This window comes from Daphnia pulex, chromosome 12 (genome assembly GCF_021134715.1).
Source record: "Daphnia pulex isolate KAP4 chromosome 12, ASM2113471v1".
In the NCBI taxonomy this organism is placed as follows: domain Eukaryota; kingdom Metazoa; phylum Arthropoda; class Branchiopoda; order Diplostraca; family Daphniidae; genus Daphnia; species Daphnia pulex.
The window spans coordinates 9,683,406-9,709,317 of NC_060028.1; the positions used below are offsets into that span (position 1 = coordinate 9,683,406).

At 39.2% G+C, this 25,912-nt stretch overlaps 5 protein-coding genes and 5 long non-coding RNA genes across 26 annotated transcripts; 7 read left to right on the top strand and 3 right to left on the bottom strand.

Annotated features, from left to right (window-relative positions):
* Positions 1-400: 400 nt before the first annotated feature.
* LOC124209987 (vesicle-associated membrane protein 3-like) lies at positions 401-766 on the top strand. The gene has a single exon (XM_046608240.1). It carries the CDS (start codon positions 401-403, stop codon positions 764-766), a length of 366 nt encoding a protein of 121 aa, XP_046464196.1.
* Positions 767-1,142: 376 nt separating this feature from the next.
* Positions 1,143-2,480, top strand: LOC124209802. The gene is made up of 3 exons (XM_046608000.1): positions 1,143-1,245; positions 1,551-2,178; positions 2,243-2,480. Exons 2-3 carry the CDS (start codon positions 1,744-1,746, stop codon positions 2,291-2,293), a joined length of 486 nt encoding a protein of 161 aa, XP_046463956.1. The 5' UTR covers positions 1,143-1,245; positions 1,551-1,743; the 3' UTR covers positions 2,294-2,480.
* An 81-nt stretch (positions 2,481-2,561) lies between these two features.
* LOC124209799 (4-coumarate--CoA ligase 1-like) lies at positions 2,562-4,992 on the top strand. Of its 4 annotated transcripts, none has more exons than XM_046607993.1 (8): positions 2,562-2,797; positions 2,891-2,997; positions 3,077-3,287; positions 3,355-3,667; positions 3,740-3,914; positions 3,978-4,247; positions 4,312-4,705; positions 4,774-4,992. In XM_046607993.1, exons 1-8 carry the CDS (start codon positions 2,779-2,781, stop codon positions 4,890-4,892), a joined length of 1,608 nt encoding a protein of 535 aa, XP_046463949.1. In that variant the 5' UTR covers positions 2,562-2,778; the 3' UTR covers positions 4,893-4,992. The 4 variants fall into 4 exon arrangements, with proteins under 4 accessions (XP_046463949.1, XP_046463948.1, XP_046463951.1 ...); XM_046607992.1 differs by having other exon boundaries at positions 2,591-2,803; XM_046607995.1 differs by having other exon boundaries at positions 2,630-2,803; positions 3,055-3,287.
* Positions 4,993-5,038: 46 nt separating this feature from the next.
* On the top strand, positions 5,039-7,952 carry LOC124209800 (cytochrome P450 4C1-like). 2 transcript variants are annotated; one of them, XM_046607998.1, is made up of 13 exons: positions 5,039-5,416; positions 5,482-5,597; positions 5,700-5,790; positions 5,861-6,052; positions 6,123-6,192; positions 6,279-6,405; positions 6,462-6,549; positions 6,615-6,721; positions 6,789-6,857; positions 6,914-7,082; positions 7,162-7,341; positions 7,403-7,596; positions 7,709-7,952. In XM_046607998.1, exons 1-12 carry the CDS (start codon positions 5,194-5,196, stop codon positions 7,573-7,575), a joined length of 1,605 nt encoding a protein of 534 aa, XP_046463954.1. In that variant the 5' UTR covers positions 5,039-5,193; the 3' UTR covers positions 7,576-7,596; positions 7,709-7,952. The 2 variants fall into 2 exon arrangements, with proteins under 2 accessions (XP_046463954.1, XP_046463953.1); XM_046607997.1 differs by lacking the exon at positions 7,709-7,952 and having other exon boundaries at positions 7,403-7,632.
* Positions 7,953-7,965: 13 nt separating this feature from the next.
* On the top strand, positions 7,966-9,937 carry LOC124209803. Of its 2 annotated transcripts, none has more exons than XR_006881061.1 (3): positions 7,966-8,611; positions 9,582-9,721; positions 9,798-9,937. It is a non-coding gene; the product is annotated as an uncharacterized LOC124209803 (long non-coding RNA). The 2 variants fall into 2 exon arrangements; XR_006881062.1 differs by lacking the exon at positions 7,966-8,611 and adding an exon at positions 9,407-9,512.
* A 73-nt stretch (positions 9,938-10,010) lies between these two features.
* On the top strand, positions 10,011-13,444 carry LOC124209804. Of its 3 annotated transcripts, none has more exons than XR_006881063.1 (6): positions 10,011-10,293; positions 10,407-10,569; positions 11,017-11,604; positions 11,721-12,191; positions 12,263-12,405; positions 12,508-13,444. It is a non-coding gene; the product is annotated as an uncharacterized LOC124209804 (long non-coding RNA). The 3 variants fall into 3 exon arrangements; XR_006881064.1 differs by having other exon boundaries at positions 11,135-11,604; positions 12,266-12,405; XR_006881065.1 differs by having other exon boundaries at positions 10,407-10,556; positions 11,135-11,604.
* A 5,661-nt stretch (positions 13,445-19,105) lies between these two features.
* Positions 19,106-24,168, bottom strand: LOC124209805. Of its 9 annotated transcripts, none has more exons than XR_006881072.1 (7): positions 22,136-22,418; positions 21,860-22,022; positions 21,555-21,625; positions 20,825-21,294; positions 20,239-20,709; positions 20,025-20,167; positions 19,106-19,922 (listed from the first exon to the last, which is right to left on the bottom strand). It is a non-coding gene; the product is annotated as an uncharacterized LOC124209805 (long non-coding RNA). The 9 variants fall into 9 exon arrangements; XR_006881067.1 differs by having other exon boundaries at positions 20,825-21,412; XR_006881068.1 differs by lacking the exon at positions 21,555-21,625 and having other exon boundaries at positions 20,825-21,412; positions 22,306-22,424.
* On the bottom strand, positions 22,492-23,927 carry LOC124209806. The gene is made up of 3 exons (XR_006881075.1): positions 23,818-23,927; positions 22,708-22,847; positions 22,492-22,631 (listed from the first exon to the last, which is right to left on the bottom strand). It is a non-coding gene; the product is annotated as an uncharacterized LOC124209806 (long non-coding RNA).
* A 66-nt stretch (positions 24,169-24,234) lies between the features above and the next one.
* LOC124208974 lies at positions 24,235-25,573 on the top strand. Of its 2 annotated transcripts, XR_006880738.1 has the most exons (5): positions 24,235-24,650; positions 24,718-24,843; positions 24,912-25,198; positions 25,263-25,454; positions 25,509-25,573. XR_006880738.1 is itself a non-coding variant. In XM_046606845.1 (4 exons), exons 1-4 carry the CDS (start codon positions 24,602-24,604, stop codon positions 25,278-25,280), a joined length of 480 nt encoding a protein of 159 aa, XP_046462801.1. In that variant the 5' UTR covers positions 24,235-24,601; the 3' UTR covers positions 25,281-25,573. The 2 variants fall into 2 exon arrangements, 1 of the variants encoding a protein (XP_046462801.1); XM_046606845.1 differs by having other exon boundaries at positions 25,263-25,573.
* On the bottom strand, positions 24,674-25,904 carry LOC124208975. Its single transcript, XR_006880739.1, has 2 exons — positions 25,666-25,904; positions 24,674-25,562 (listed from the first exon to the last, which is right to left on the bottom strand). It is a non-coding gene; the product is annotated as an uncharacterized LOC124208975 (long non-coding RNA).
* Positions 25,905-25,912: the final 8 nt, after the last annotated feature.

The following is a 25,912-nucleotide window of genomic DNA, read 5'->3' on the forward strand; positions in this document are numbered from 1 at the left end:
GCTCACTTCACTGACAATCGAGTTGCCATCAGTTTGAACGTTTTGCATTTCGCGCTTCAGGTAAGTCCAGATTTCTAAATATTTATTCAATTTAGACATTTCCGTTCCACATATTTTCCATTTTTTGTCTAACGTAAAACCGGAGTTGAAAAAAAAGCCCGAATTTGGTTTCCAACAAAAAGTTGAACTGAAAATATGTATACCGTAACCAATGCGGAGAAAGCAAAGTATAATATAAAAGATAGATAGTAGCACACTAAGATAACGCAATTTGATGACGTCTGGTCGAGTCTCTGTTAGCACACTGACTCATTTTCTTACCATTCTTGATTTTTATTTTGTTTTTTTTTTTTAATAGAATCTCGTTCGACTGCTATTCCGGTTCTATCAAAATACGGCGATGGCGGAAGCGGCGGAAGGAGCGGTTGGCGTTGCCCAGCTGACTGTGACAGCGGGGTCTGGCCAACAACTATCGAACCGGCTGCCATCGCAGCTTGAGCAGACGCAGCGGCAGGTGGACGAGGTAGTCCAGGTGATGCGCAAGAACTTGGAAAGCATCGCAGCTCGCGAGGATCACCTCAACGAGCTGGAAATGAGGGCCGCCACGCTGGAAACGCAAGCCCAAGAATTCCACGTGCACACCGCTCAAATTCAAAGGAAAATGTGGTTTAAAGACCTCAAATGGACGATTATTGCCGTTGCAACCGTCACGACCATTATCGTCATTGTCGTCGTTACCCTTGCTGTCAAGCTGTCCGGAAATTGAAATTTTTATTGTTGTCCCACAAAAATACCAACACGACGTATCTATAATTAATCAATTAAATTCTGAACTGAAATAAATTTGTATAATTCAACGCATGATGAAATAGATTTCGACATTCGCCTCTAATCTATGGAATGACACTGCTAAGATAAGACTCCAATTCCTGTTCTAAATTTTCAATCTATATTTTTTCAAAGTTAATTTTGATACCTTAATTTATTACTACATTGCGTAAAGTGTAACAGTGTTATTGAGGATTTTTATTCATTAAGGGCAGCAAGTCCGGCAACAGGTTTCTATGACAGGCAAATCCTCGCGCAACTTATCGGCGAATCTATCAAATGTGCTGGACTTTCTCTTCGTTAACAAAGCGCATAGTGGCGCATGGCATGACGGCAACCCACCGTGGTCTTAAACTTGTATATCTCACAGGTGACTAGTTTTATTTATTCGTGCAACAGGTTTACTCCCATTAAAAGGTTTGGGCTTTCTCCGTTTTCACTTTGTGATCTCTCTTTCAATTTAGAGTTATTATCCTATTATTCACATAGGCTACAACCGCTACATATTTAGCGCCGCATATAAACAACTTGCAGTATTTTTATTGAGCTGTTTAATATTTAATTTTTGATGCTTAATTATTATTAGAATATTAATGTAAATGGTTAGAAAAAAAAACCCAAAATGGATTCAACTTTCCACTAAATTGCCCAGATTCGTAGGTCATAACTAAAATAATATCTTACCCTTTCCTCTGTCAAATTCTTTTTTTAAAAAAATGTAGGGAACGGTACGAGAATTTTACAAACCCTTACTCTTCATTCCGGTCGGCCATTTTCCCAATTTTTAAATAACCTTGCCCGAGTTTTCATTTCTTTCGAGAGAGAGAGAGAGCGCAAAGTTTGACATTGTTTGATACACGGTGAAAGCGACCTGCGCTGCGACCCAAAGTCCATTTTCGTCACACAACAGAGAAAATGCTTTGGTGGTTGACAAACGTCAAACTGGTTTTGTTTTTCCTAGTAATTTCTCGACTTTCCCTGGCAGCCAACAAAGCGGAGCGTAACGATACGATCAAGCGCAGCTTTCACGGCGAATCACACGTGTCATCTTACGTGACCGTCACTGTCCCCTATGAAAATGACGACTTGATTGCCCGACTTATTACCGACCAACTGGAGACGACCACCGATTCATCAGCCAATCCTCGTTTTGACAATCAAGTTTCTTCGTCACTAGAAACGGTTTTGAATCGATGCCTCGATAGGCATTTGACAGTCCAATTTTTGGGTCCATTTCTTATTTTTACCGGCCTCATTGGTCTTCTTAATGGCCCACTTTTCGGAGTCAAAGTGCTTCTCTTCTCCATACAGTTTAACATCGTTTTCCCGACGTTTGTCTGCTTCGTCACGGTATGTTGAACCGTTTTTATCCTTTAGTATTTTGCATTTGAGTTAACCATGTTTTGATCGTCAGGAATGGTTTTATCACAATCCAGATCGAGTAGGACTTCCTGAACTTTATTGAGGAAATTTACATATTTCGAGTCATCGTATTTGTTTATGAAAATACTGTGATGCTACTTGGGTTTTTTCCTAAATTATTCATGTTATCTGTGGTATAAGAATCGTACCATTTCGGGTGGTCTTTGTCCCTCATTTGAAAATCCTTTAATCATTATTTACGTAGAGTAAATACAACGCGTAAAAGGATATGCGAGGATTTGATAAGTATTCCAGAATCGTCATAGCAACAGCTTTACATGAATATAAATAGTTTAATTTTTGAAGAAGTTGAATCACTTGAATGACCCGCGGGCAGTCTTGGCTATAAGCGACCTTGAAACAGTGTGGCTGCGGGCGTCGTCGTTCGTTTATTTCTCTCCCAAAATAATTTCGACAGACGACACGTTTTGTTTATCCAAGTCAGTTTCTCTCTTTTCTAGCTGGCAACTGCTGCTGTGGTTTCACTCTGATCGTCTTGTTTCTATAAGTCCCAAGAACAAAACAATTATGGCCATCACTCAACAAGGTTCAGGTTTCATTCTTATTATGATTAAAACTCACAACTTTTTGCTTCTTTTATGTGTAAATGTAATGAAACTTTGTAATTTGTCTGAGGCAGCCAAAATATTGAGACACCCGGATGAATATGACGAAACAATCCCAAATCTTACACTAACAGAATATGTCGTTGACAAGATGCGTGAATTCGGCAACGATATCGCTTGTGTAATTAAAATGAATTATATTGATTTTGATGTCGTAAATTTATTAATCTATCAATAGTTTTGTTGACATTTCCGTTAAGATTGATTCAGACACGAAACAATCGTTGTCGTACAATGAGATTTGCGAAAACATCTTGGCCCTAGCAGCAGGACTCCAAATGAAACTCAATCTCAAACCGGGCGACATTGTAGCCGTTGCTTTGCCCACCTGTTTGGAGTACTCGATCACCGTCTTGGCCTTGAATTTGTGCGGGGCGACATCTACCTTGATCAATCCTGGCCAAACCATTTGTATTAAAACATATTATTTTATTCGAGATGAGAAGCTCTCTCAACTAATTGAACTTTTATTATTTAGCTGAATTGACGCACTGCGTTCAACTGACGAAACCCAAATTGTGGGTCGGAACGGACAGTTTTAGTAGCAAATTTAGTCAACTCTATCCGGACGTTGCCAGCAGACCGCCTATGATTTTATTTGGATCAAAGACCAGCAACGGACTCGACTATGCAGGATTGATGGACTCTGGCCGTGGAAAAACTGTTCAGCCAGTGGGTAATACTCCACTAGACTTGGACGCTTTTATTTTATTCTCCAGCGGGACAACAGGTGTACCTAAAGGTGTCGTCCTAACCAATCTGAATTATGTCGTCACGAGGAAACAGAGCTTGTGAGTCTTATTTAACTCGTTTCCATTTTGTGTCTCAACATCGTTAATTGTTTTTGTTTTTTTTTCATACAGGGAATCAACAAAAATTTCTTACAGGGATCCTGAAGACGTCACTCTCTTCTTCATGCCGCTGTATCATGCGGCAACACTAAACGGCCTATTTGAATGTTTTATGCGTGGTCTGCGATTTGTCCTGATGCCCAACTTCACCTTCGAACTGATGTTGCAATCAATTCAGGAATTTAAAGTGTGTAATCCGTTTTACTCCGTAGGAATTAATACCTAAACAAATAGTTTCTTTCAAATGTAGATCACTTTGATGTTCCTGGTTCCAGCCATAGCAGTGCAGCTGTTGAAACATCCAGTAGAGAAACACTACGACCTTACTTCATTGAAGATGTTGAGGTCTGGAGCTGCCGCTATCAGCAAAGAGACGCTTGTTGCCCTTGCCGAAAAGTTTGGTGTCCTTGTTCTGCAACTCTATGGCCTAACTGAAGCCACACTCTGCACCCACGGCAATACTTTCACATATAATCGTGATGGAAGTATCGGAGTCGTAGCGCCATTTTGCGAGTCCAAGGTATTATTCATCTTAATTACTTGACTGGAATCAAATAACAAATAAAGAACTTTTTAATACTTAGATTGTGGATACAGAAACGGGCGAAGCGCTTGGTCCCAACCAAGAGGGTGAGATCTGCGTAAGAGGCCCAATCGTGATGAAGGGTTATATTGGCAACGAAGCTGCCACCAAAGAGACGGTGGACACCGACGGATGGTTGCATTCCGGTGACGTTGGCTATTACGACGAAGACGGTTTCTTTTTCATCACTGATCGTAAGAAGGAGCTCATCAAGTTCAAAGGACTTCAGGTATCTCCTACCGAATTGGAGAAGATCCTACTGGGCCATCCGGAAATTCAGGATGCGGCAGTGGCTCCCGTTCCAGATGAAGTGGCTGGCGAGCTACCTAGAGCTTACATCATTAAGCGGCCAGGCTCGGCTGTGACGGAAAACGACATCGCCAAATTTATAGCCGGTTAGTTGTTTTATTTTCCAGTTATTCTACTCGAATTTGTTTTGATATCATTTGTGTTGGTTTGGCAGACCAAGTGAGTGCGCACAAACGTCTTCGTGGCGGTGTGGTTTTTGTCGACTCCATCCCAAAGACGGCCACGGGCAAGATTATGCGACGTCAACTAAAAACCATTAAAAGCAAGTTATAGTAAAGGGTTCAACGAAATAGTCTTATCTTGTTTTCAAATTATATTTTACACTTGGCCATGTCTGTAGACGTTACAAAATATACTCTTTATCAGTCTTGAATAATGGGCGGGGTTATAAAGAAAACTAGATTTTGGACTGACGACTAAATAGAATAAATATTTACAGTGCCATTGAATCCATGCAATCTAGGAATGAACTATGATGCAAGATAGACTTTTCATGTCGTGAGATTATCGCTTACCAAGCTTATTTTTTATTTGCCATACAAGTATTGCCATTGTTTATTTTTGGGAGGCTCAAATGGTCGTTGAAAGTGGAAAGATGTTTCAATATTTTGCTCCGGAATGGATTTCAGCCCCGAATAGCGTTACGCTTTTCACGGTAATTGTTGTTTTGGCAACTGCCGTTTTATTGGCTATCATTAAGCGGCTCAATTTTATTCTACGAGTGAATCAAATTCCTGGTGCATTTTGCGGATTCACCATTTTTGGTAATGCGCCTGTGTCACCCATGTCTCCTGAAGGTAATGTATCACGTTGTTCGTTTTGTACAATCTATTGTCTTTTGTAATCTATTTTATAATTGTAGAAATATTCATTTTCATCATGGGCTACGTGCATGTTATGCGATCATGTGGTCCTGTTCTTCGTGTGTGGGCTGGACCCTTTCCAAATTTCATGCTGTTTACACCTGAGGCATTTGAGGTTAGACGATCAAAAATATCTTCTGTGCAACCGTATAATTATTGCATTGTTTTACTTGTCTATCAAAAACAAATTTCTTTTGCATGGGTTTGTGACATTTAGACGGTGTTGAGCAGCAAGAAACTGATTGACAAAGGTACTGAATACGGGTTTCTTCATCCTTGGTTGGGTACTGGACTACTCACAAGCACAGGTATGTATTATACGTTTTTCATGTATGTATAATGCAAATTATTAATGATATGAGGTTTTTGCTAATGCAGGTAGTAAATGGTCAACTCGAAGAAAAATGCTCACCCCGGCATTTCATTTTAAAATTCTTGAAGATTTTTTTCATGTTTTTAACGAACAAAGTCAGGTTTTAATTCAAAAACTCAGCGCAATTTCCACAACTGAAAAGGATGGCTTCGATATTTATCCTTTTATTTCACGTTGCACTCTTGATATCATATGTGGTAAGTTAGTTGTGTAATGAATCAGCGAATCAGCTCTTGTTGGCATTTTTAAGTTGAAGGTTTAATTTAGAAACGGCAATGGGCTGCAAAATTGAAGCTCAAACTCGCATCGACAGCGAATACCTGCAAGCTGTTCTATCGTAAATACCAAATTGGTTTTCTATTTTTAATCGATTTTAGGTGTTATTTATTGCTACAAATTTCACTAGTATAATCTTTAATATAGGATGTGCCGAATTTTGAACGTTAGAACAAGTCAACCACTTATGCGGTCCGATATATTGTTCAAATTATCATCACATGGCGCACAACAACGAAGAAATCTGAAGATTTTACACGGATTTACTGATGGTGTAAATATTAATCATGAATTCACTAATTATTACAAGCCACTAATTGCCATTTACAGGTAATCCAAAAGAAGAAACTCGAACGAAAGCAACTTAATCTTAACAAAGGACCTACTAGTCCTGGCGATAAAAACGATTTTGTTCCTAGTAAACTTATTTAATGATAATAATTGACACGTTCAGCGTATCTAATGCATCTATAATGATTTTAGCAAAGAAACGTCTGGCTTTTCTTGATCTTCTTATAGAGGCTTCCAAGGACGGGGAGTTGTTAAGCGATTCCGACATTCGTGAGGAAGTTGACACTTTCATGTTTGAAGTAAGCCTAGACGAAAACTAAAAGTTTCACTCATGTATTTATTGAAATCTTGTAATATTTTTTTAAGGGCCATGATACGTCAACAGCTGCCATCAGCTGGTCATTACATCTTATTGGAAGCCACCCACCTGTTATGGTGAATTTCACTTTCAACGCATCTTTAAGCATTGATTAATTTGTGCCGTTTTGCAGGAGTTGGTCTGTAAGGAACTTGAACGTATTTTTGGAAACTCCAATCGTCCAGTTACTATGAACGATTTAAATGAATTGAAATACCTTGAATGTTGCATCAAAGAGGCTCTGCGCTTGTTCCCAAGCGTCCCCATAATGGCACGTAATCTAAGAGAGGACACAGTCATACGTAAGTTACATGAATATTTTTCCACTTAAAGCTATTATTGAATATTATTTTGTGCCTTTGTTGTTTTACTATACTCTAGACGATTACATCTTACCTGCCAACACGACGGTGTTGCTTGTTACGTACTATCTTCATCGGGACCCCAAGTACTATCCTGATCCGGAATTATTTCAACCTGAGCGATTCTTTGAAGAGAATAATCGAGGACGCCATCCCTATGTTTACGTTCCTTTTAGCGCAGGGCCACGGAATTGTATCGGTAAAATTTTACACAGCATTTTATTCTCACTGGAAATATTAAAATTGGCGTCACATTACAGGTCAAAAATTTGCCATGATGGAACAGAAAGTGATCTTGGCCAACATTTTCCGCAATTTTCACTTGCAAGCCAAAGATAAGAGAGATGAAATTGTCCTTTTGAATGAAGTGGTGCTTCGTCCACGTGACGGAATACGTGTTCATCTAACACCTAGACTAAAAGAATCTTTGTAAACAAAAAAAATTATAGCCAAGGTAACAAATAAATTGCCTGTAGGTTGTAGCATGTGATATTTCCAAAAGGGATTTCTGTTTTTTCCTACTCACATCCATCATTCTTTATTTTTTGCATCGATGTTTTTCTCAGTTTACACCTGTTTAGCTTGCTGGTTTAATTTCATCAAATTTCCACGAAGTAATATGGAAACGCCTAACGCAACAAACGCGATCTTACTCGTTCTCTTGGATAGTTGAATAATTGAATTGAATTTTTTTATAGTTAAATCTATTGATCGTCGCAAGGTGGCGTTGAAACTTGAAAAATGTACTATCCACCAGCAGGTGGCGTTCGTCATTTTACATTGAACCGATTAAGGATTAAACTTCATTAGGTCATGCGTCATGCCCCGTCGAAATTCTGATAGAAATTGGAAGCCATTGAAAAAATAGCCAATCATTTGGTTGAGGGTTGGGCTGGCAGGCTGCCACCAGCATATTGTTGCAAAGATCATTGAGTTGTTTGATTGTAGTGAACTATTTGGTAAATGATCCTGTTCCCACACAAGTTTGCTTTTGTTTCTTGATTGCATAACTTGTGTTACCCATGGGTGTTTAGTGTCCTGTTACCCCCCAAATGTGTTTGAAACAGCCCATGTGATACCTTTGCTTTTCAAGAATCTAGCAATATTGAACCAGTACTTAACGAAATGAACAGAAACATGCAGTGAGACCTACCTACACAAGACAGACACAATGTTTGCTTGAAATCAGAATTCAAGTATGAATTGGACATGGATTGCAGTTTCACACCAGACAACAAAATATCAGTGTTCAAGAAAAGCTAGTGAGAAGGATGTTATTATTGGTGTAAACTGTAAAGTTGTGCAGAATTGACAATATGGACAGCCCAGTTTGTTAAGTGTGTTCAGACTTGCAGTTCTACATCATACTTCAAGTTGTTACTTCCTACGTTGGTGTCCATGCTGTGTTGAACTGTTAGGCATATTTTATCGTCGATATGTCGTCTCTTGCTACCTGTACCTGCGTTGAGGTAATGCTAAATGTTCAGATTCATTTTATTATTGACTTGTAATTAAATCTGCGCTGCTTCACTTGATCCATTGGTGAAACCGTGAAACTAATTAGAGGTTGTTGTCGATAAATTAAAAGTGCATATTTGTGCTCCCTTCCTTTCTGTGGCCCCGTTTCCCTATTTGCAACAGAGTCTCTGTGATTAGCTGTGACTGTGCAATTTGTGCATGCAAACAACTTAGGATTCAAAACACATGACTAGATGTCGGCAGTGTCGCCCTTGTTGTTGATACTTCGTGAAACGAGGCAAAAAGGGCGAAATAACAAATTGTACATAATTAATAATACTTATATTCCTGTGATTTCATATACCAAATTGAACTTCGTAACTTATGTAGGTTTAATCTTGACATTTTTCCTTATTTTTATACTGTACCAACTTATTTCTTCAAATTCTAGATGCCTAATGTCAGTCATTCCAACAGGTTGACGTAGTGCTCAGTCAATTTCCATCCATTAGGCCCATCATGCTGTCAAAAGCCTAAAACTCATGGTTGAAGTGCAAATGTGCCGAGAGTATTTCCCCATTACTGCTACCAGACCATTACAATTCAGATTTTCTTATAACATAGGTGTCCTTGGCTCCTTGCGCATGAACCATAGGATCTTTTCTGAATCTCACAATTTTGGTGGCTTACCCTGCAACAGCATGTTTGTTGTTATGGCTGTTTTACTTCTGTTTAGAAGGCAACCCAGCTAAGAGATAGGTAGAGTTTTATTTCTCATAGGTAATTTTGTGTAAATATATAAATAACGTAGAGAATTTTCATGAAGAGACGAAGAGTGTGAAGTGAACCTGCCATGTGTGTGTACATGTACCAGATCTGTACATGAAAACATATGTACATGAGTACAGATATGTAAAAGGCAAAATTTTTATTTCTTTAATAATAATCCATAGCTAATAATCATTTTATTCTTTCCAACAGATCTGCAAACACGAGGTTATGAATTTCGTTTTGGGGTCAATGGAGTTGGCGGTGGTTGCCGTTACTGGCCTTTTGCGACGTCTTGATATCAGTTTGAAATAATAGTTCTGAACTCTGGGGAATCCTCACTCATACTCGAGGTAACTTTGCAGTTAACAGGAGTTTAAGATTCGTTACGTTTTTTGCATGTCTTTGTTGTGTTTTTTTGCATGCAAGTCAACCTGCAGACAGGTCGGCCAGTTTGTTTCAGTATGTTTCTGGATGTGCTTCACGCTTGAAGGTCAAGGGAAAGACATAACGTAAAACTGGCATGCGGTGGTGTAGAGGTTGGGTGAGAATGACACGTGTTTCAACATTATCAAGTAGGTACAATAGCCGCAAGGTTAAGCTATTTGATATTCATTTTGATATTTTGGTTTTTGTAGACCCATCCCCAGCAACGTCTACCTAAAGAAGGAAAGGCCAGTTTGCATTTCAATCGAAGGTCATGGAGATCATTACGAAAAGGTGTCATACAGTGGAGAAGAGGTTGGGTGAGAACGGTACGTTTTGCATCATTATCAAGAAGGTAAAAAAAGCCGCAAGGCTTGAGAGGAGGGGTGAGAAAAAATTGTATAAAAGGCGGGAGAAAGTCGATAGGTATCAGTCGAGTGAGTGTCTCCGACACGGCAACAGCTGCAGTATTCGTCGTAATATCAGTTCGCAATTATGGGTAAATATTCATTTTTAATTTCGAGTCGTAAATCTATTCTACCTTGTTTTGAGTTGTTGATACGACTAGTTATCTTAGAAAAATAATGTCCAATTGTTTATTTTATTGCATAGTTAATTATGGCGTTGTGTTGCTGTTGGGTGTTGTATCGTTGATGTTGACCACGAGAGAAAATCTTTTAAAAGGAAAGAAAAAGGGCAACGGAAGTCAATCGAGTAAGCATCTCCGAACGGCAGCAGCTGCATTCTTCGTCGTATTATCAGGTCACAATCACGGGTGAATATTCTGTATTTCTACGTGGAATTTTGTATCAATTTCTATTTTTTCTGTTTGATAATCTGTCCGTTAGTGTTGAATATTTAATGTAGTCTGGTTAACTATTCCTTGAGACTATACTTTAGAACTATACTTTAGAATGTCTTAAATTTAAGTATGTTTTCTTAATCCATTTAAAGTTTCAACAAGTTCCAACTGATGTAGTGTTTAATAATTATTTTTCCATTACCGTAGATGATTTGGTTGTGGCCAGACCCGACCAAATTTTTTGCTTTCCACTCTCTCCTAATTATCTCTCTAAATGGGTAAAATATGTAGAATGAATAAGTTTAGAATATTTATTTTAAAGCTGTTGGGAATATAATTCTTTGAAAAAATCAAGTGTGTTAAAATAATGTGTTTGATTACGAAGCTGCTTATAACACTTGTTACTTTTGTTCCTCTTAGGTTCCTGATTTGTTTGATGATCGTGTGTCATCAAATTTGACTAGAGTTCTGAATTCTTAGTGATGGACTGTTTGCAGAATAAAATAGAATTTGACTGATGATACATATATTTGGCCAGGATTCAGACGCTGGCCAGGATGGCGATGTTGGTGGATGAGACGCGTCGCAACCATCTCTAATTCACCAAAGTCAATCTGCAGACGGGTTGGTGAACGCTTGAAGGTCACGGGATTAGGTAAAACTGTCGTCTGTCGTGCAGTGGTGTGCAGTGCAGTGCAGAGGTTGGGTGAGAACCATGCAGTGGTGTAGAGGTTGGGTGAGAAAGTCTGTGCAGTGGTGTAGAGGTTGGGTGAGAACCGTGCAGTGGTGTAGAGGTTGGGTGAGAACGACACGTGTTGCTTCATTTCCAAGCAGGTACAATTGCCGCAAGGCTTAGGAGGTGAGTCAGGGTAAGAAAAAGTAGTATAAAAGGAGAGAGAAAAGTCAGTTTGAGATCAGTCGAGTGAACATCTCCGACACGGCAACTACTGCTGCGCACCATTGGTAACCAACCTCCTTCTTCATCGTTTAACCAGTTCGCAATCACGGGTAAATATTCTGTTTTTTTTTTTTTTACATTGAGTTTTGTATCAAATCACTTTTGACTACTTTTTTATCTGCCAGTTGTTGGTGAATATTAATTTTTAAATTTATTAATTCTCTAGTTAACTATGGCGTCGTGCTGCTGTTGGGTGTTGTATCGTTGATGGCTGGGTCGACCACTGGTGTACCGATGTCTCCTGGGTCCGCAATGCTGCTGCCTCCCACACAACAACAACATACGCAACCACCGGATACTACACCACCAAGGCTCCAGAGTCCTACCACAACTTAGGATGCCCCGAGCTACTACACCGAAGCTCTGAAGTATAACTCTACCCCGAGCCACACCAACAAAGATCCGGCGTACAACACCAAGGCTCCCAAGTACTACACCACTAAGGCACAGGAATACTACACGATTACGTATGCTGCCCCTGCCTACTACACCGAGGCCCCTAATTACTACAACACTGAAGCACCCAAGTACTACACTACAACCTACACTGCCCTAAGCTACTACATTAACGCCCCGAAGTATTACTCTGCGTAAAAGGAGTCGTTAAAAAAGAAGATGTAAAAAGGAGTGAGAAAAGGTGGTAGAACATTTGATAATTTAGTTACAATTGAAAAATCCATCAATGACAAGTGTTGCATCATTTTCAAGCAGGTGCAATTGCCGCAAGGCTCGAGTTGAAAGGTGAATCAGGAGAAGGAAAAATCCGATTGAACGAGAGAAAGGGCGATGGAAAACAGTCGAATGAGCATAACAACTGGATTGTTCATCGTTAAACCAGTTCATAATTATGGGTAATTACTCTGTTTTTTACATTGCGTTTTGTATCAATCATACTTTTTTCTATTTGTTAAGATGCCATTGAATATTAATGTTTAAACTTCTTTATTTTTTAGTTAACTGTTGCTTCGTTGTGTTGTTGATCGTTGTATGGCTGGGTCGACCACTGTGGTCGGTGTACCGATGTCTCCTGGTTATAGCTGATAGCCTGATACCAAACCGCAATGCCGCCGCCTAACTACACAACAACTTTAACGACCAGTTACAACACCGAGGCCTAGACCGAGACCCACAAATACTACACCACCAAGTCACCGAAGTAGGATACGATAACTTGCGCTTCGCCGAGCTAATACACCGATCCCCCGAATTATTACTTTGCCTCCAGTTGCACCACCAAGTCAGCGAAGTACTACACGACTACGTATCCTGCTTATCTTACTACACCGAGGCTCCAGCTACTACACCGAGGCTCCAGCTACTACACCGAGGCTCCAGCTACTACACCGAGGCTCCAGCTACTACACCGAGGCTCCAGCTACTACACCGAGGCTCCAGCTACTACACCGAGGCTCCAGCTACTACACCGAGGCTCCAGCTACTACACCGAGGCTCCAGCTACTACACCGAGGCTCCAGCTACTACACCGAGGCTCCAGCTACTACACCGAGGCTCCAGCTACTACACCGAGGCTCCAGCTACTACACCGAGGCTCCAGCTACACAACCACGACTGATGCGGTCAAGGTTTACGTAGCCCCAACTTTCTACTCAACTACTGCCCCTTCGTATTACGTTGAACCGAAATACTGCACTGAAGCTTCAGGTTACTACACCGAAAATCTGAAGTATTACTCTGCTCATAGTAACTACACCACTAAGGCACCTGAATAGTACACTAAGACATACGCTTCTCCAGATTTCTAGAAGGATTCTAAATGCCAGAGCTGATATGATGGAAAATCTGTACACATACATATACACAATATCATAATAGTTACTAGTCACTAGGAATTGTTCTTTGATGAGAAAATAAAGTTTTTAATCTGAGTAATTATTTTGTTCGACTTTTACTACCTAAGAGCATTATGATAATTCGACTTTTTCTGATTTTTGTGGGAGTTTTCCTATTTCGCATGTTGGAGATAACTTTTGCTTTAGTCGATCTGCATTCAGACATTCTAGTGTTTGGACGAACTTCATTAGGAGTTGTGGATAGTGTTTGCTTCCTCATGGAATTTTATTTAAAGAGTCTTAAAATGGTTAATCACCTAGCTATAACATGTGTAAAATTTCAAAGTTGAAAGAATGAAAGTACTATGACACAAACAAAAACTTTAAAAGGAATTGCTTTATTGTCCCACCTCCACCCACAATTCCACCACATTTTACAGTCACATATATTCATACATACACACACTTAAGTTAACCCATTGGCTGCCACGCCATACAACCCGTAGGTTGCTCTCTACTAATCTACGCGCCACGTCTGAAGGATCCATGACCAAGTGGGACTTGCCATTGCTGACAAGTCCGTGCTGAAAAGGGGGAACTATGGTGCATTGCCTGAAACAGGCGCCTTGCGGCAAATTTTGGGCTTGGCGACTCTCCGACCCCGCGGCTTGTAAACCACGAGACCGAACAGCGCGGCCCATGCTAAGGAGCTAGGGGAAAACAAAGGCGTGGCAGACAACGGGTTAACTAACACTCACACAAACATATTACCAACAACAAATGATGATCCGCGCTGACATTTTGGAGATACCGGCGACGTTTTGGTATCCATCTTCTCGACGTTTCCTCTGCATTACCTGAATAAAGAGATAACAATTCTTATTAAGTGGCATGCCAATAAAAGTTACATAATAGTCACATAATACTTATAAGTTCATTATTCTTGTTTTTTTGCTCAAAACTTTAAAGGTGCGCTTTAAATTGCTTAAAATCTACCTAACAATATTGAGAACTGTTCACATAACAGAGCTCACTTGCTAGTCTTTAAGAAAAAATTCCGGAAGTAGACCGGAAGTAACCACAGCGCCTCAACCATTGAGCTGTCGTCAAATTAAACCACATATTCGTGATCTCCATGAAATTTGGGGTCGATCAGATGTGATTTAAACGAAATCCAAAATTTGACCAAAATAGAGAATTTTCCTGAACTATAGTTCAGGAAAATTTTCGAAACCGGAAGTACGAATACGTAAAAAATATAACATGAACTTTACCACAAATTCGACGAGGATCACGAATATGTGGTTCTTTTGCTCCTCGAATGAATATTTACTGAACTACTGACTGAAATGAGCAAACCGGAAGTAGAAAAAAAAATCAATTATCGAAAATTTTACAAGTGAGCTTTGTTGCTGGAATAGTAATCGTCAGTTATCACTAAATATTTCAACAAAATAACTGCCAATAAATGTTTAAATAGATGTGCAAAGTAACTGAAACTGACTGTTTTGACAGCTGCAAATTATCAAAAAGCCATCTAGCGCTAGAAAAAAGAAACGTCCAAGTAAAACTTCGTTGGCGCGTAAGAAGGGACTGATTTTGGAAACTATTCTAAAGACAGAGTCTAACGCAACTAGACTATTAGTAGATAACCTACGAAAATAAGTCAATTGTTGGGTACCTGGGCATAATCCCGTGGTGAGTGACTGCAGGTGTGTAACAGCGGACGGAAACGATCACTGAAGAGGTCCAGAAACTCGCCAAGTCGCCAGTGAAGTAAAACAAATTGTGTTTAGAAGCAGTGAAGCTAGATGAGCGTGCGTCGCGAAGATAAGGATGGAGAAGAACGTTGATGGAAGTCCCTCTTCCGTCATGGACAAAGGTCAGCATTGGCACAGAATCTCCGTGCCAGGACTGGCCAGGACCACACGATTCCATAAAGAAACTGCGTGCTCTCTAAAATAAAATGTTTTACATTGATGAAATATTAAAAAGAATAAAGCATATTGATCTTTACCTTTAGAAGCACACTGCAATTTTCATGAAGAAAAAACCGTAAAAATGGAATTCACAGCAACCAACAGCATTACTCCACATGTTGAGATAAATTTCCTGATGCTCAAGTTAGTGTCATGAAGTATTGCAGTAGCATGGTGATAGGTGGTTCACTTCACAGTCTTCATGTCACTGAAACTCTAAGTGGAAATGGGACAAGGAAATTCTCTATGTTATTTACAAATTTACACAAATTTACCTATGAGAAATAAAACTGTTCCTATCTCTGAGCTGGGTTGCCTTCTAAACAGAAGTAAAAACAGCCATAACAACAAACATGCTGTTGCAGGGTACACCACCAAAATTGCGAGATTCAGAAAAGATCCTATGGAACAAGAATACCTATGTTACATGAAAATCTGAATTGTAATGGACTGGTAGTAGTAATGGGAAAATACCTTAACTCGGCAGATTTTTATTCCACTATATGTGTGCTTAAAACATGATTTTTAGGCTTTTGACAGCATGATGGGTCTATTGGATGGAAAGTGTCTGGGCGCTAAGTCAACTTGTTGGAATGACTGACAGTAGGCATCTAATATTTGAAGAAATAAAATGATACAGTATAAAAATAAGGAAACTAGGTAAAGAGATAAACCTACATATAATACGAAGTTCAATTTGCTAATTGAAATTACAGGAATATAAGAATAAATTAGCAACCAATTATTTCGCCTATTGTGCCTCGTTTCAAGATGTTACAACAACATTATATCCATCATTGAGTGGACTTGTTGTCTTGTTGACCTGTTGCCTTGTTGGAATGACTGACAGTATGCATCTAGAATTAGGAGAAATTAGTTGGAACAGTATCAAAATAAGGAAACTAGGTCAAGAAATACCTACACAATATACGAAGTTCAATTTGGTATTTGAAATCACAAGAATATAAGTTTAAATTAGAAACAATTTGTTTCGCCTATTTCGCCTCGTTTCACAAAGCGAAAACAACAATCGCGACACTAGCAACATCTAGTTACCTACTTAGGAATTAGGATTCAAAACTTATTACCAGATGTCGCTAGTGTCGCCAGTGTTGTTGTAACATCTTGAAACGAGGCACAATAGGCGAAATAATTGGTTGCTAATTTATTCTTATATTCCTGTAATTTCAATTAGCAAATTGAACTTCGTATTATATGTAGGTTTATCTCTTTACCTAGTTTCCTTATTTTTATACTGTATCATTTTATTTCTTCAAATATTAGAATATTAGATGCCTACTGTCAGTCATTCCAACAAGTTGACTTAGCGCCCAGACACTTTCCATCCAATAGACCCATCATGCTGTCAAAAGCCTAAAAATCATGTTTTAAGCACACATATAGTGGAATAAAAATCTGCCGAGTTAAGGTATTTTCCCATTACTACTACCAGTCCATTACAATTCAGATTTTCATGTAACATAGGTATTCTTGTTCCATAGGATCTTTTCTGAATCTCGCAATTTTGGTGGTGTACCCTGCAACAGCATGTTTGTTGTTATGGCTGTTTTTACTTCTGTTTAGAAGGCAACCCAGCTCAGAGATAGGAACAGTTTTATTTCTCATAGGTAAATTTGTGTAAATTTGTAAATAACATAGAGAATTTCCTTGTCCCATTTCCACTTAGAGTTTCAGTGACATGAAGACTGTGAAGTGAACCACCTATCACCATGCTACTGCAATACTTCATGACACTAACTTGAGCATCAGGAAATTTATCTCAACATGTGGAGTAATGCTGTTGGTTGCTGTGAATTCCATTTTTACGGTTTTTTCTTCATGAAAATTGCAGTGTGCTTCTAAAGGTAAAGATCAATATGCTTTATTCTTTTTAATATTTCATCAATGTAAAACATTTTATTTTAGAGAGCACGCAGTTTCTTTATGGAATCGTGTGGTCCTGGCCAGTCCTGGCACGGAGATTCTGTGCCAATGCTGACCTTTGTCCATGACGGAAGAGGGACTTCCATCAACGTTCTTCTCCATCCTTATCTTCGCGACGCACGCTCATCTAGCTTCACTGCTTCTAAACACAATTTGTTTTACTTCACTGGCGACTTGGCGAGTTTCTGGACCTCTTCAGTGATCGTTTCCGTCCGCTGTTACACACCTGCAGTCACTCACCACGGGATTATGCCCAGGTACCCAACAATTGACTTATTTTCGTAGGTTATCTACTAATAGTCTAGTTGCGTTAGACTCTGTCTTTAGAATAGTTTCCAAAATCAGTCCCTTCTTACGCGCCAACGAAGTTTTACTTGGACGTTTCTTTTTTCTAGCGCTAGATGGCTTTTTGATAATTTGCAGCTGTCAAAACAGTCAGTTTCAGTTACTTTGCACATCTATTTAAACATTTATTGGCAGTTATTTTGTTGAAATATTTAGTGATAACTGACGATTACTATTCCAGCAACAAAGCTCACTTGTAAAATTTTCAATAATTGATTTTTTTTTCTACTTCCGGTTTGCTCATTTCAGTCAGTAGTTCAGTAAATATTCATTCGAGGAGCAAAAGAACCACATATTCGTGATCCTCGTCGAATTTGTGGTAAAGTTCATGTTATATTTTTTACGTATTCGTACTTCCGGTTTCGAAAATTTTCCTGAACTATAGTTCAGGAAAATTCTCTATTTTGGTCAAATTTTGGATTTCGTTTAAATCACATCTGATCGACCCCAAATTTCATGGAGATCACGAATATGTGGTTTAATTTGACGACAGCTCAATGGTTGAGGCGCTGTGGTTACTTCCGGTCTACTTCCGGAATTTTTTCTTAAAGACTAGCAAGTGAGCTCTGTTATGTGAACAGTTCTCAATATTGTTAGGTAGATTTTAAGCAATTTAAAGCGCACCTTTAAAGTTTTGAGCAAAAAAACAAGAATAATGAACTTATAAGTATTATGTGACTATTATGTAACTTTTATTGGCATGCCACTTAATAAGAATTGTTATCTCTTTATTCAGGTAATGCAGAGGAAACGTCGAGAAGATGGATACCAAAACGTCGCCGGTATCTCCAAAATGTCAGCGCGGATCATCATTTGTTGTTGGTAATATGTTTGTGTGAGTGTTAGTTAACCCGTTGTCTGCCACGCCTTTGTTTTCCCCTAGCTCCTTAGCATGGGCCGCGCTGTTCGGTCTCGTGGTTTACAAGCCGCGGGGTCGGAGAGTCGCCAAGCCCAAAATTTGCCGCAAGGCGCCTGTTTCAGGCAATGCACCATAGTTCCCCCTTTTCAGCACGGACTTGTCAGCAATGGCAAGTCCCACTTGGTCATGGATCCTTCAGACGTGGCGCGTAGATTAGTAGAGAGCAACCTACGGGTTGTATGGCGTGGCAGCCAATGGGTTAACTTAAGTGTGTGTATGTATGAATATATGTGACTGTAAAATGTGGTGGAATTGTGGGTGGAGGTGGGACAATAAAGCAATTCCTTTTAAAGTTTTTGTTTGTGTCATAGTACTTTCATTCTTTCAACTTTGAAATTTTACACATGTTATAGCTAGGTGATTAACCATTTTAAGACTCTTTAAATAAAATTCCATGAGGAAGCAAACACTATCCACAACTCCTAATGAAGTTCGTCCAAACACTAGAATGTCTGAATGCAGATCGACTAAAGCAAAAGTTATCTCCAACATGCGAAATAGGAAAACTCCCACAAAAATCAGAAAAAGTCGAATTATCATAATGCTCTTAGGTAGTAAAAGTCGAACAAAATAATTACTCAGATTAAAAACTTTATTTTCTCATCAAAGAACAATTCCTAGTGACTAGTAACTATTATGATATTGTGTATATGTATGTGTACAGATTTTCCATCATATCAGCTCTGGCATTTAGAATCCTTCTAGAAATCTGGAGAAGCGTATGTCTTAGTGTACTATTCAGGTGCCTTAGTGGTGTAGTTACTATGAGCAGAGTAATACTTCAGATTTTCGGTGTAGTAACCTGAAGCTTCAGTGCAGTATTTCGGTTCAACGTAATACGAAGGGGCAGTAGTTGAGTAGAAAGTTGGGGCTACGTAAACCTTGACCGCATCAGTCGTGGTTGTGTAGCTGGAGCCTCGGTGTAGTAGCTGGAGCCTCGGTGTAGTAGCTGGAGCCTCGGTGTAGTAGCTGGAGCCTCGGTGTAGTAGCTGGAGTCTCGGTGTAGTAGCTGGAGTCTCGGTGTAGTAGCTGGAGCCTCGGTGTAGTAGCTGGAGCCTCGGTGTAGTAAGATAAGCAGGATACGTAGTCGTGTAGTACTTCGCTGACTTGGTGGTGCAACTGGAGGCAAAGTAATAATTCGGGGGATCGGTGTATTAGCTCGGCGAAGCGCAAGTTATCGTATCCTACTTCGGTGACTTGGTGGTGTAGTATTTGTGGGTCTCGGTCTAGGCCTCGGTGTTGTAACTGGTCGTTAAAGTTGTTGTGTAGTTAGGCGGCGGCATTGCGGTTTGGTATCAGGCTATCAGCTATAACCAGGAGACATCGGTACACCGACCACAGTGGTCGACCCAGCCATACAACGATCAACAACACAACGAAGCAACAGTTAACTAAAAAATAAAGAAGTTTAAACATTAATATTCAATGGCATCTTAACAAATAGAAAAAAGTATGATTGATACAAAACGCAATGTAAAAAACAGAGTAATTACCCATAATTATGAACTGGTTTAACGATGAACAATCCAGTTGTTATGCTCATTCGACTGTTTTCCATCGCCCTTTCTCTCGTTCAATCGGATTTTTCCTTCTCCTGATTCACCTTTCAACTCGAGCCTTGCGGCAATTGCACCTGCTTGAAAATGATGCAACACTTGTCATTGATGGATTTTTCAATTGTAACTAAATTATCAAATGTTCTACCACCTTTTCTCACTCCTTTTTACATCTTCTTTTTTAACGACTCCTTTTACGCAGAGTAATCCTTCGGGGCGTTAATGTAGTAGCTTAGGGCAGTGTAGGTTGTAGTGTAGTACTTGGGTGCTTCAGTGTTGTAGTAATTAGGGGCCTCGGTGTAGTAGGCAGGGGCAGCATACGTAATCGTGTAGTATTCCTGTGCCTTAGTGGTGTAGTACTTGGGAGCCTTGGTGTTGTACGCCGGATCTTTGTTGGTGTGGCTCGGGGTAGAGTTATACTTCAGAGCTTCGGTGTAGTAGCTCGGGGCATCCTAAGTTGTGGTAGGACTCTGGAGCCTTGGTGGTGTAGTATCCGGTGGTTGCGTATGTTGTTGTTGTGTGGGAGGCAGCAGCATTGCGGACCCAGGAGACATCGGTACACCAGTGGTCGACCCAGCCATCAACGATACAACACCCAACAGCAGCACGACGCCATAGTTAACTAGAGAATTAATAAATTTAAAAATTAATATTCACCAACAACTGGCAGATAAAAAAGTAGTCAAAAGTGATTTGATACAAAACTCAATGTAAAAAAAAAAAAACAGAATATTTACCCGTGATTGCGAACTGGTTAAACGATGAAGAAGGAGGTTGGTTACCAATGGTGCGCAGCAGTAGTTGCCGTGTCGGAGATGTTCACTCGACTGATCTCAAACTGACTTTTCTCTCTCCTTTTATACTACTTTTTCTTACCCTGACTCACCTCCTAAGCCTTGCGGCAATTGTACCTGCTTGGAAATGAAGCAACACGTGTCGTTCTCACCCAACCTCTACACCACTGCACGGTTCTCACCCAACCTCTACACCACTGCACAGACTTTCTCACCCAACCTCTACACCACTGCATGGTTCTCACCCAACCTCTGCACTGCACTGCACACCACTGCACGACAGACGACAGTTTTACCTAATCCCGTGACCTTCAAGCGTTCACCAACCCGTCTGCAGATTGACTTTGGTGAATTAGAGATGGTTGCGACGCGTCTCATCCACCAACATCGCCATCCTGGCCAGCGTCTGAATCCTGGCCAAATATATGTATCATCAGTCAAATTCTATTTTATTCTGCAAACAGTCCATCACTAAGAATTCAGAACTCTAGTCAAATTTGATGACACACGATCATCAAACAAATCAGGAACCTAAGAGGAACAAAAGTAACAAGTGTTATAAGCAGCTTCGTAATCAAACACATTATTTTAACACACTTGATTTTTTCAAAGAATTATATTCCCAACAGCTTTAAAATAAATATTCTAAACTTATTCATTCTACATATTTTACCCATTTAGAGAGATAATTAGGAGAGAGTGGAAAGCAAAAAATTTGGTCGGGTCTGGCCACAACCAAATCATCTACGGTAATGGAAAAATAATTATTAAACACTACATCAGTTGGAACTTGTTGAAACTTTAAATGGATTAAGAAAACATACTTAAATTTAAGACATTCTAAAGTATAGTTCTAAAGTATAGTCTCAAGGAATAGTTAACCAGACTACATTAAATATTCAACACTAACGGACAGATTATCAAACAGAAAAAATAGAAATTGATACAAAATTCCACGTAGAAATACAGAATATTCACCCGTGATTGTGACCTGATAATACGACGAAGAATGCAGCTGCTGCCGTTCGGAGATGCTTACTCGATTGACTTCCGTTGCCCTTTTTCTTTCCTTTTAAAAGATTTTCTCTCGTGGTCAACATCAACGATACAACACCCAACAGCAACACAACGCCATAATTAACTATGCAATAAAATAAACAATTGGACATTATTTTTCTAAGATAACTAGTCGTATCAACAACTCAAAACAAGGTAGAATAGATTTACGACTCGAAATTAAAAATGAATATTTACCCATAATTGCGAACTGATATTACGACGAATACTGCAGCTGTTGCCGTGTCGGAGACACTCACTCGACTGATACCTATCGACTTTCTCCCGCCTTTTATAAAAATTTTTCTCACCCCTCCTCTCAAGCCTTGCGGCTTTTTTTACCTTCTTGATAATGATGCAAAACGTACCGTTCTCACCCAACCTCTTCTCCACTGTATGACACCTTTTCGTAATGATCTCCATGACCTTCGATTGAAATGCAAACTGGCCTTTCCTTCTTTAGGTAGACGTTGCTGGGGATGGGTCTACAAAAACCAAAATATCAAAATGAATATCAAATAGCTTAACCTTGCGGCTATTGTACCTACTTGATAATGTTGAAACACGTGTCATTCTCACCCAACCTCTACACCACCGCATGCCAGTTTTACGTTATGTCTTTCCCTTGACCTTCAAGCGTGAAGCACATCCAGAAACATACTGAAACAAACTGGCCGACCTGTCTGCAGGTTGACTTGCATGCAAAAAAACACAACAAAGACATGCAAAAAACGTAACGAATCTTAAACTCCTGTTAACTGCAAAGTTACCTCGAGTATGAGTGAGGATTCCCCAGAGTTCAGAACTATTATTTCAAACTGATATCAAGACGTCGCAAAAGGCCAGTAACGGCAACCACCGCCAACTCCATTGACCCCAAAACGAAATTCATAACCTCGTGTTTGCAGATCTGTTGGAAAGAATAAAATGATTATTAGCTATGGATTATTATTAAAGAAATAAAAATTTTGCCTTTTACATATCTGTACTCATGTACATATGTTTTCATGTACAGATCTGGTACATGTACACACACATGGCAGGTTCACTTCACACTCTTCGTCTCTTCATGAAAATTCTCTACGTTATTTATATATTTACACAAAATTACCTATGAGAAATAAAACTCTACCTATCTCTTAGCTGGGTTGCCTTCTAAACAGAAGTAAAACAGCCATAACAACAAACATGCTGTTGCAGGGTAAGCCACCAAAATTGTGAGATTCAGAAAAGATCCTATGGTTCATGCGCAAGGAGCCAAGGACACCTATGTTATAAGAAAATCTGAATTGTAATGGTCTGGTAGCAGTAATGGGGAAATACTCTCGGCACATTTGCACTTCAACCATGAGTTTTAGGCTTTTGACAGCATGATGGGCCTAATGGATGGAAATTGACTGAGCACTACGTCAACCTGTTGGAATGACTGACATTAGGCATCTAGAATTCGAAGAAATAAGTTGGTACAGTATAAAAATAAGGAAAAATGTCAAGATTAAACCTACCTAAGTTACGAAGTTCAATTTGGTATATGAAATCACAGGAATATAAGTATTATTAATTATGTACAATTTGTTATTTCGCCCTTTTTGCCTCGTTTCACGAAGTATCAACAACAAGGGCGACACTGCCGACATCTAGTCATGTGTTTTGAATCCTAAGTTGTTTGCATGCACAAATTGCACAGTCACAGCTAATCACAGAGACTCTGTTGCAAATAGGGAAACGGGGCCACAGAAAGGAAGGGAGCACAAATATGCACTTTTAATTTATCGACAACAACCTCTAATTAGTTTCACGGTTTCACCAATGGATCAAGTGAAGCAGCGCAGATTTAATTACAAGTCAATAATAAAATGAATCTGAACATTTAGCATTACCTCAACGCAGGTACAGGTAGCAAGAGACGACATATCGACGATAAAATATGCCTAACAGTTCAACACAGCATGGACACCAACGTAGGAAGTAACAACTTGAAGTATGATGTAGAACTATTCCCAACAGCTTTAAAATAAATATTCTAAACTTATTCATTCTACATATTTTACCCATTTAGAGAGATAATTAGGAGAGAGTGGAAAGCAAAAAATTTGGTCGGGTCTGGCCACAACCAAATCATCTACGATAAGTGCACGATGGTAATGGAAAAATAATTATTAAACACTACATCAGTTGGAACTTGTTGAAACTTTAAATGGATTAAGAAAACATACTTAAATTTAAGACATTCTAAATCTCTTTATTCAATCCACCATCAACAACAGTACTGTACAAGTACAGAGATGTAGATGATCGTCAAAGCTATTGACACGTAGAATTTTCACTATTGACAGAATATCCGCTTGGTGGCGCTACTTGGAGTGACCCATAAATATGACATCGATTTTCATTCCGATGTCTTGGCCTTTTATTACTATACAGAATCAGGAGAAAGCAAGGAAGCAACCTACAGTCTGGAGAAAATTTCAGAGATTTTTTTGACAGCTAGTAGTTCAAAAGTATGACCACAGATGGCGTGAATAACATAAACAAAAGCAAGGAAGCAACCTAGAGTCTGGAGAACATGAACAATTATGGGTGGAAGCTAACGAATTAGCAAAAGAATGGGCAAATACGTTAACAAATCTACCGATTCCGGCATTCCAAGGCCAACTGAACGCCATGAAACACTTGATCGAGTGTGCGAAAAATAACACCACAATCAACTTCAGTAAAATAAAATAGAAACAGCTTTCTTACAAACCGGTTTATTTAACTTTTTCGTTTTCCAATTACAGACGAAAAGATCATACCAACAGAAGAGAAAGAGGCAACCAACCTTGTGAATGAGCCATTTATGCCAATAGCCATACCAAATTCCACTGCATGCGAAACACACGAACAACTAGCTTTAAACATAGAAGGTAACCTGTGGCAAAAGTGTATAACTTAACATTAATAGAATTGAAGAAATCTCATTTTCCAACTACAGACGATATCACGAAAATGGCGAAAGAACTAAATTCCAATCAGCATAATATAGATGAACAAAAGCTAATGGAAACAGAGGTTCAACAAATCACAGAAGTAGTGAATGAACTCGTAGTCGTACCTGACGTCAACAAAAAAAAGAGTGAAAGATTGAAGAAACTAAAACAATTGAAACTTGTAAACATAAAAAGACGACAGGGTAAACCAAGAACAACTAAAAAGCTTGATAAATACAAGTACAGTCCCAAACCATTCCTGAAAAAAAAAAATCACACGAGAAAAATAGAAGTATAAACTACATGATAATTTGAAAATTCTATACATTTTATTCTAAGAATTACTATTCTTCTAGTGTTTCTTTCATGGATAACAGGAAAAGAGAAAGCTAACTACCTGTTACTCAACCAACAAAAAGCTGATCGAAAACATCTCACCCATGCCACCCAAATGAGTACAGCAGTTATCGAAGATGATGTACAAAGCGTATTACAATCATTTGAAAACCTATTCACTGAAGAAGGATGGAAACAACTAATGACAAACAGTAAAAATAATCTTATCACTAATTTAAAAAGATACTATTCAAATTTATCACTAGTTCATGAACGAAATCAAACAACACTGGAATACATCTGTCCAACTTGCCGCAAACCTGAAGGCACCGAAAAAGAACCTTGTATTTTCTGTGAGTCATGCCAATTGTGGCATCACTACAGCTGTCAAGCCATTAAAAAAAAACAATCAAGCAATTATACCTGTACAATCTGTCGAAAGTCGAAATAAACAATTGATTCAGGTTAAACTGAAATCCTTCAACGAAGGAAAAAAACAAACAACTCTGTAACTAACATATCACAATGCCAAAGCACTCTCGTGCACATTCATGTTTTTGCCGTCAGTCACTCAAGCAGCGCCACCAAGCGGATATCTTGTCAATAGCCTAAAAAAAAACCTAATTGACAAGAGAAAGTCCGTGTCAATATCATCGACCGTAGATGATTT

Excerpts from the sequence above, each read along its gene's own strand:
- LOC124209987 (XM_046608240.1), top strand. The coding sequence starts at position 401 with ATGGCGGAAGCGGCGGAAGGAGCGGTTGGCGTTGCCCAGCTGACTGTG.
- LOC124209802 (XM_046608000.1), top strand. The coding sequence starts at position 1,744 with ATGCTTTGGTGGTTGACAAACGTCAAACTGGTTTTGTTTTTCCTAGTA. Across the intron at positions 2,179-2,242 it reads CGTTTGTCTGCTTCGTCACG|GAATGGTTTTATCACAATCC; the intron begins GTATGTTGAACC and ends TTTGATCGTCAG.
- LOC124209799 (XM_046607992.1), top strand. The coding sequence starts at position 2,779 with ATGGCCATCACTCAACAAGGTTCAG. Across the intron at positions 3,288-3,354 it reads CAATCCTGGCCAAACCATTT|CTGAATTGACGCACTGCGTT; the intron begins GTATTAAAACAT and ends TTTATTATTTAG. Across the intron at positions 3,915-3,977 it reads AATCAATTCAGGAATTTAAA|ATCACTTTGATGTTCCTGGT; the intron begins GTGTGTAATCCG and ends TTTCAAATGTAG.
- LOC124209800 (XM_046607998.1), top strand. The coding sequence starts at position 5,194 with ATGGTCGTTGAAAGTGGAAAGATGTTTCAATATTTTGCTCCGGAATGG. Across the intron at positions 5,598-5,699 it reads TTACACCTGAGGCATTTGAG|ACGGTGTTGAGCAGCAAGAA; the intron begins GTTAGACGATCA and ends TGTGACATTTAG. Across the intron at positions 6,053-6,122 it reads CACTCTTGATATCATATGTG|AAACGGCAATGGGCTGCAAA; the intron begins GTAAGTTAGTTG and ends GGTTTAATTTAG.
- LOC124208974 (XM_046606845.1), top strand. The coding sequence starts at position 24,602 with ATGAAACACTTGATCGAGTGTGCGAAAAATAACACCACAATCAACTTC. Across the intron at positions 24,651-24,717 it reads TAACACCACAATCAACTTCA|ACGAAAAGATCATACCAACA; the intron begins GTAAAATAAAAT and ends TTCCAATTACAG. Across the intron at positions 24,844-24,911 it reads ACTAGCTTTAAACATAGAAG|ACGATATCACGAAAATGGCG; the intron begins GTAACCTGTGGC and ends TTCCAACTACAG.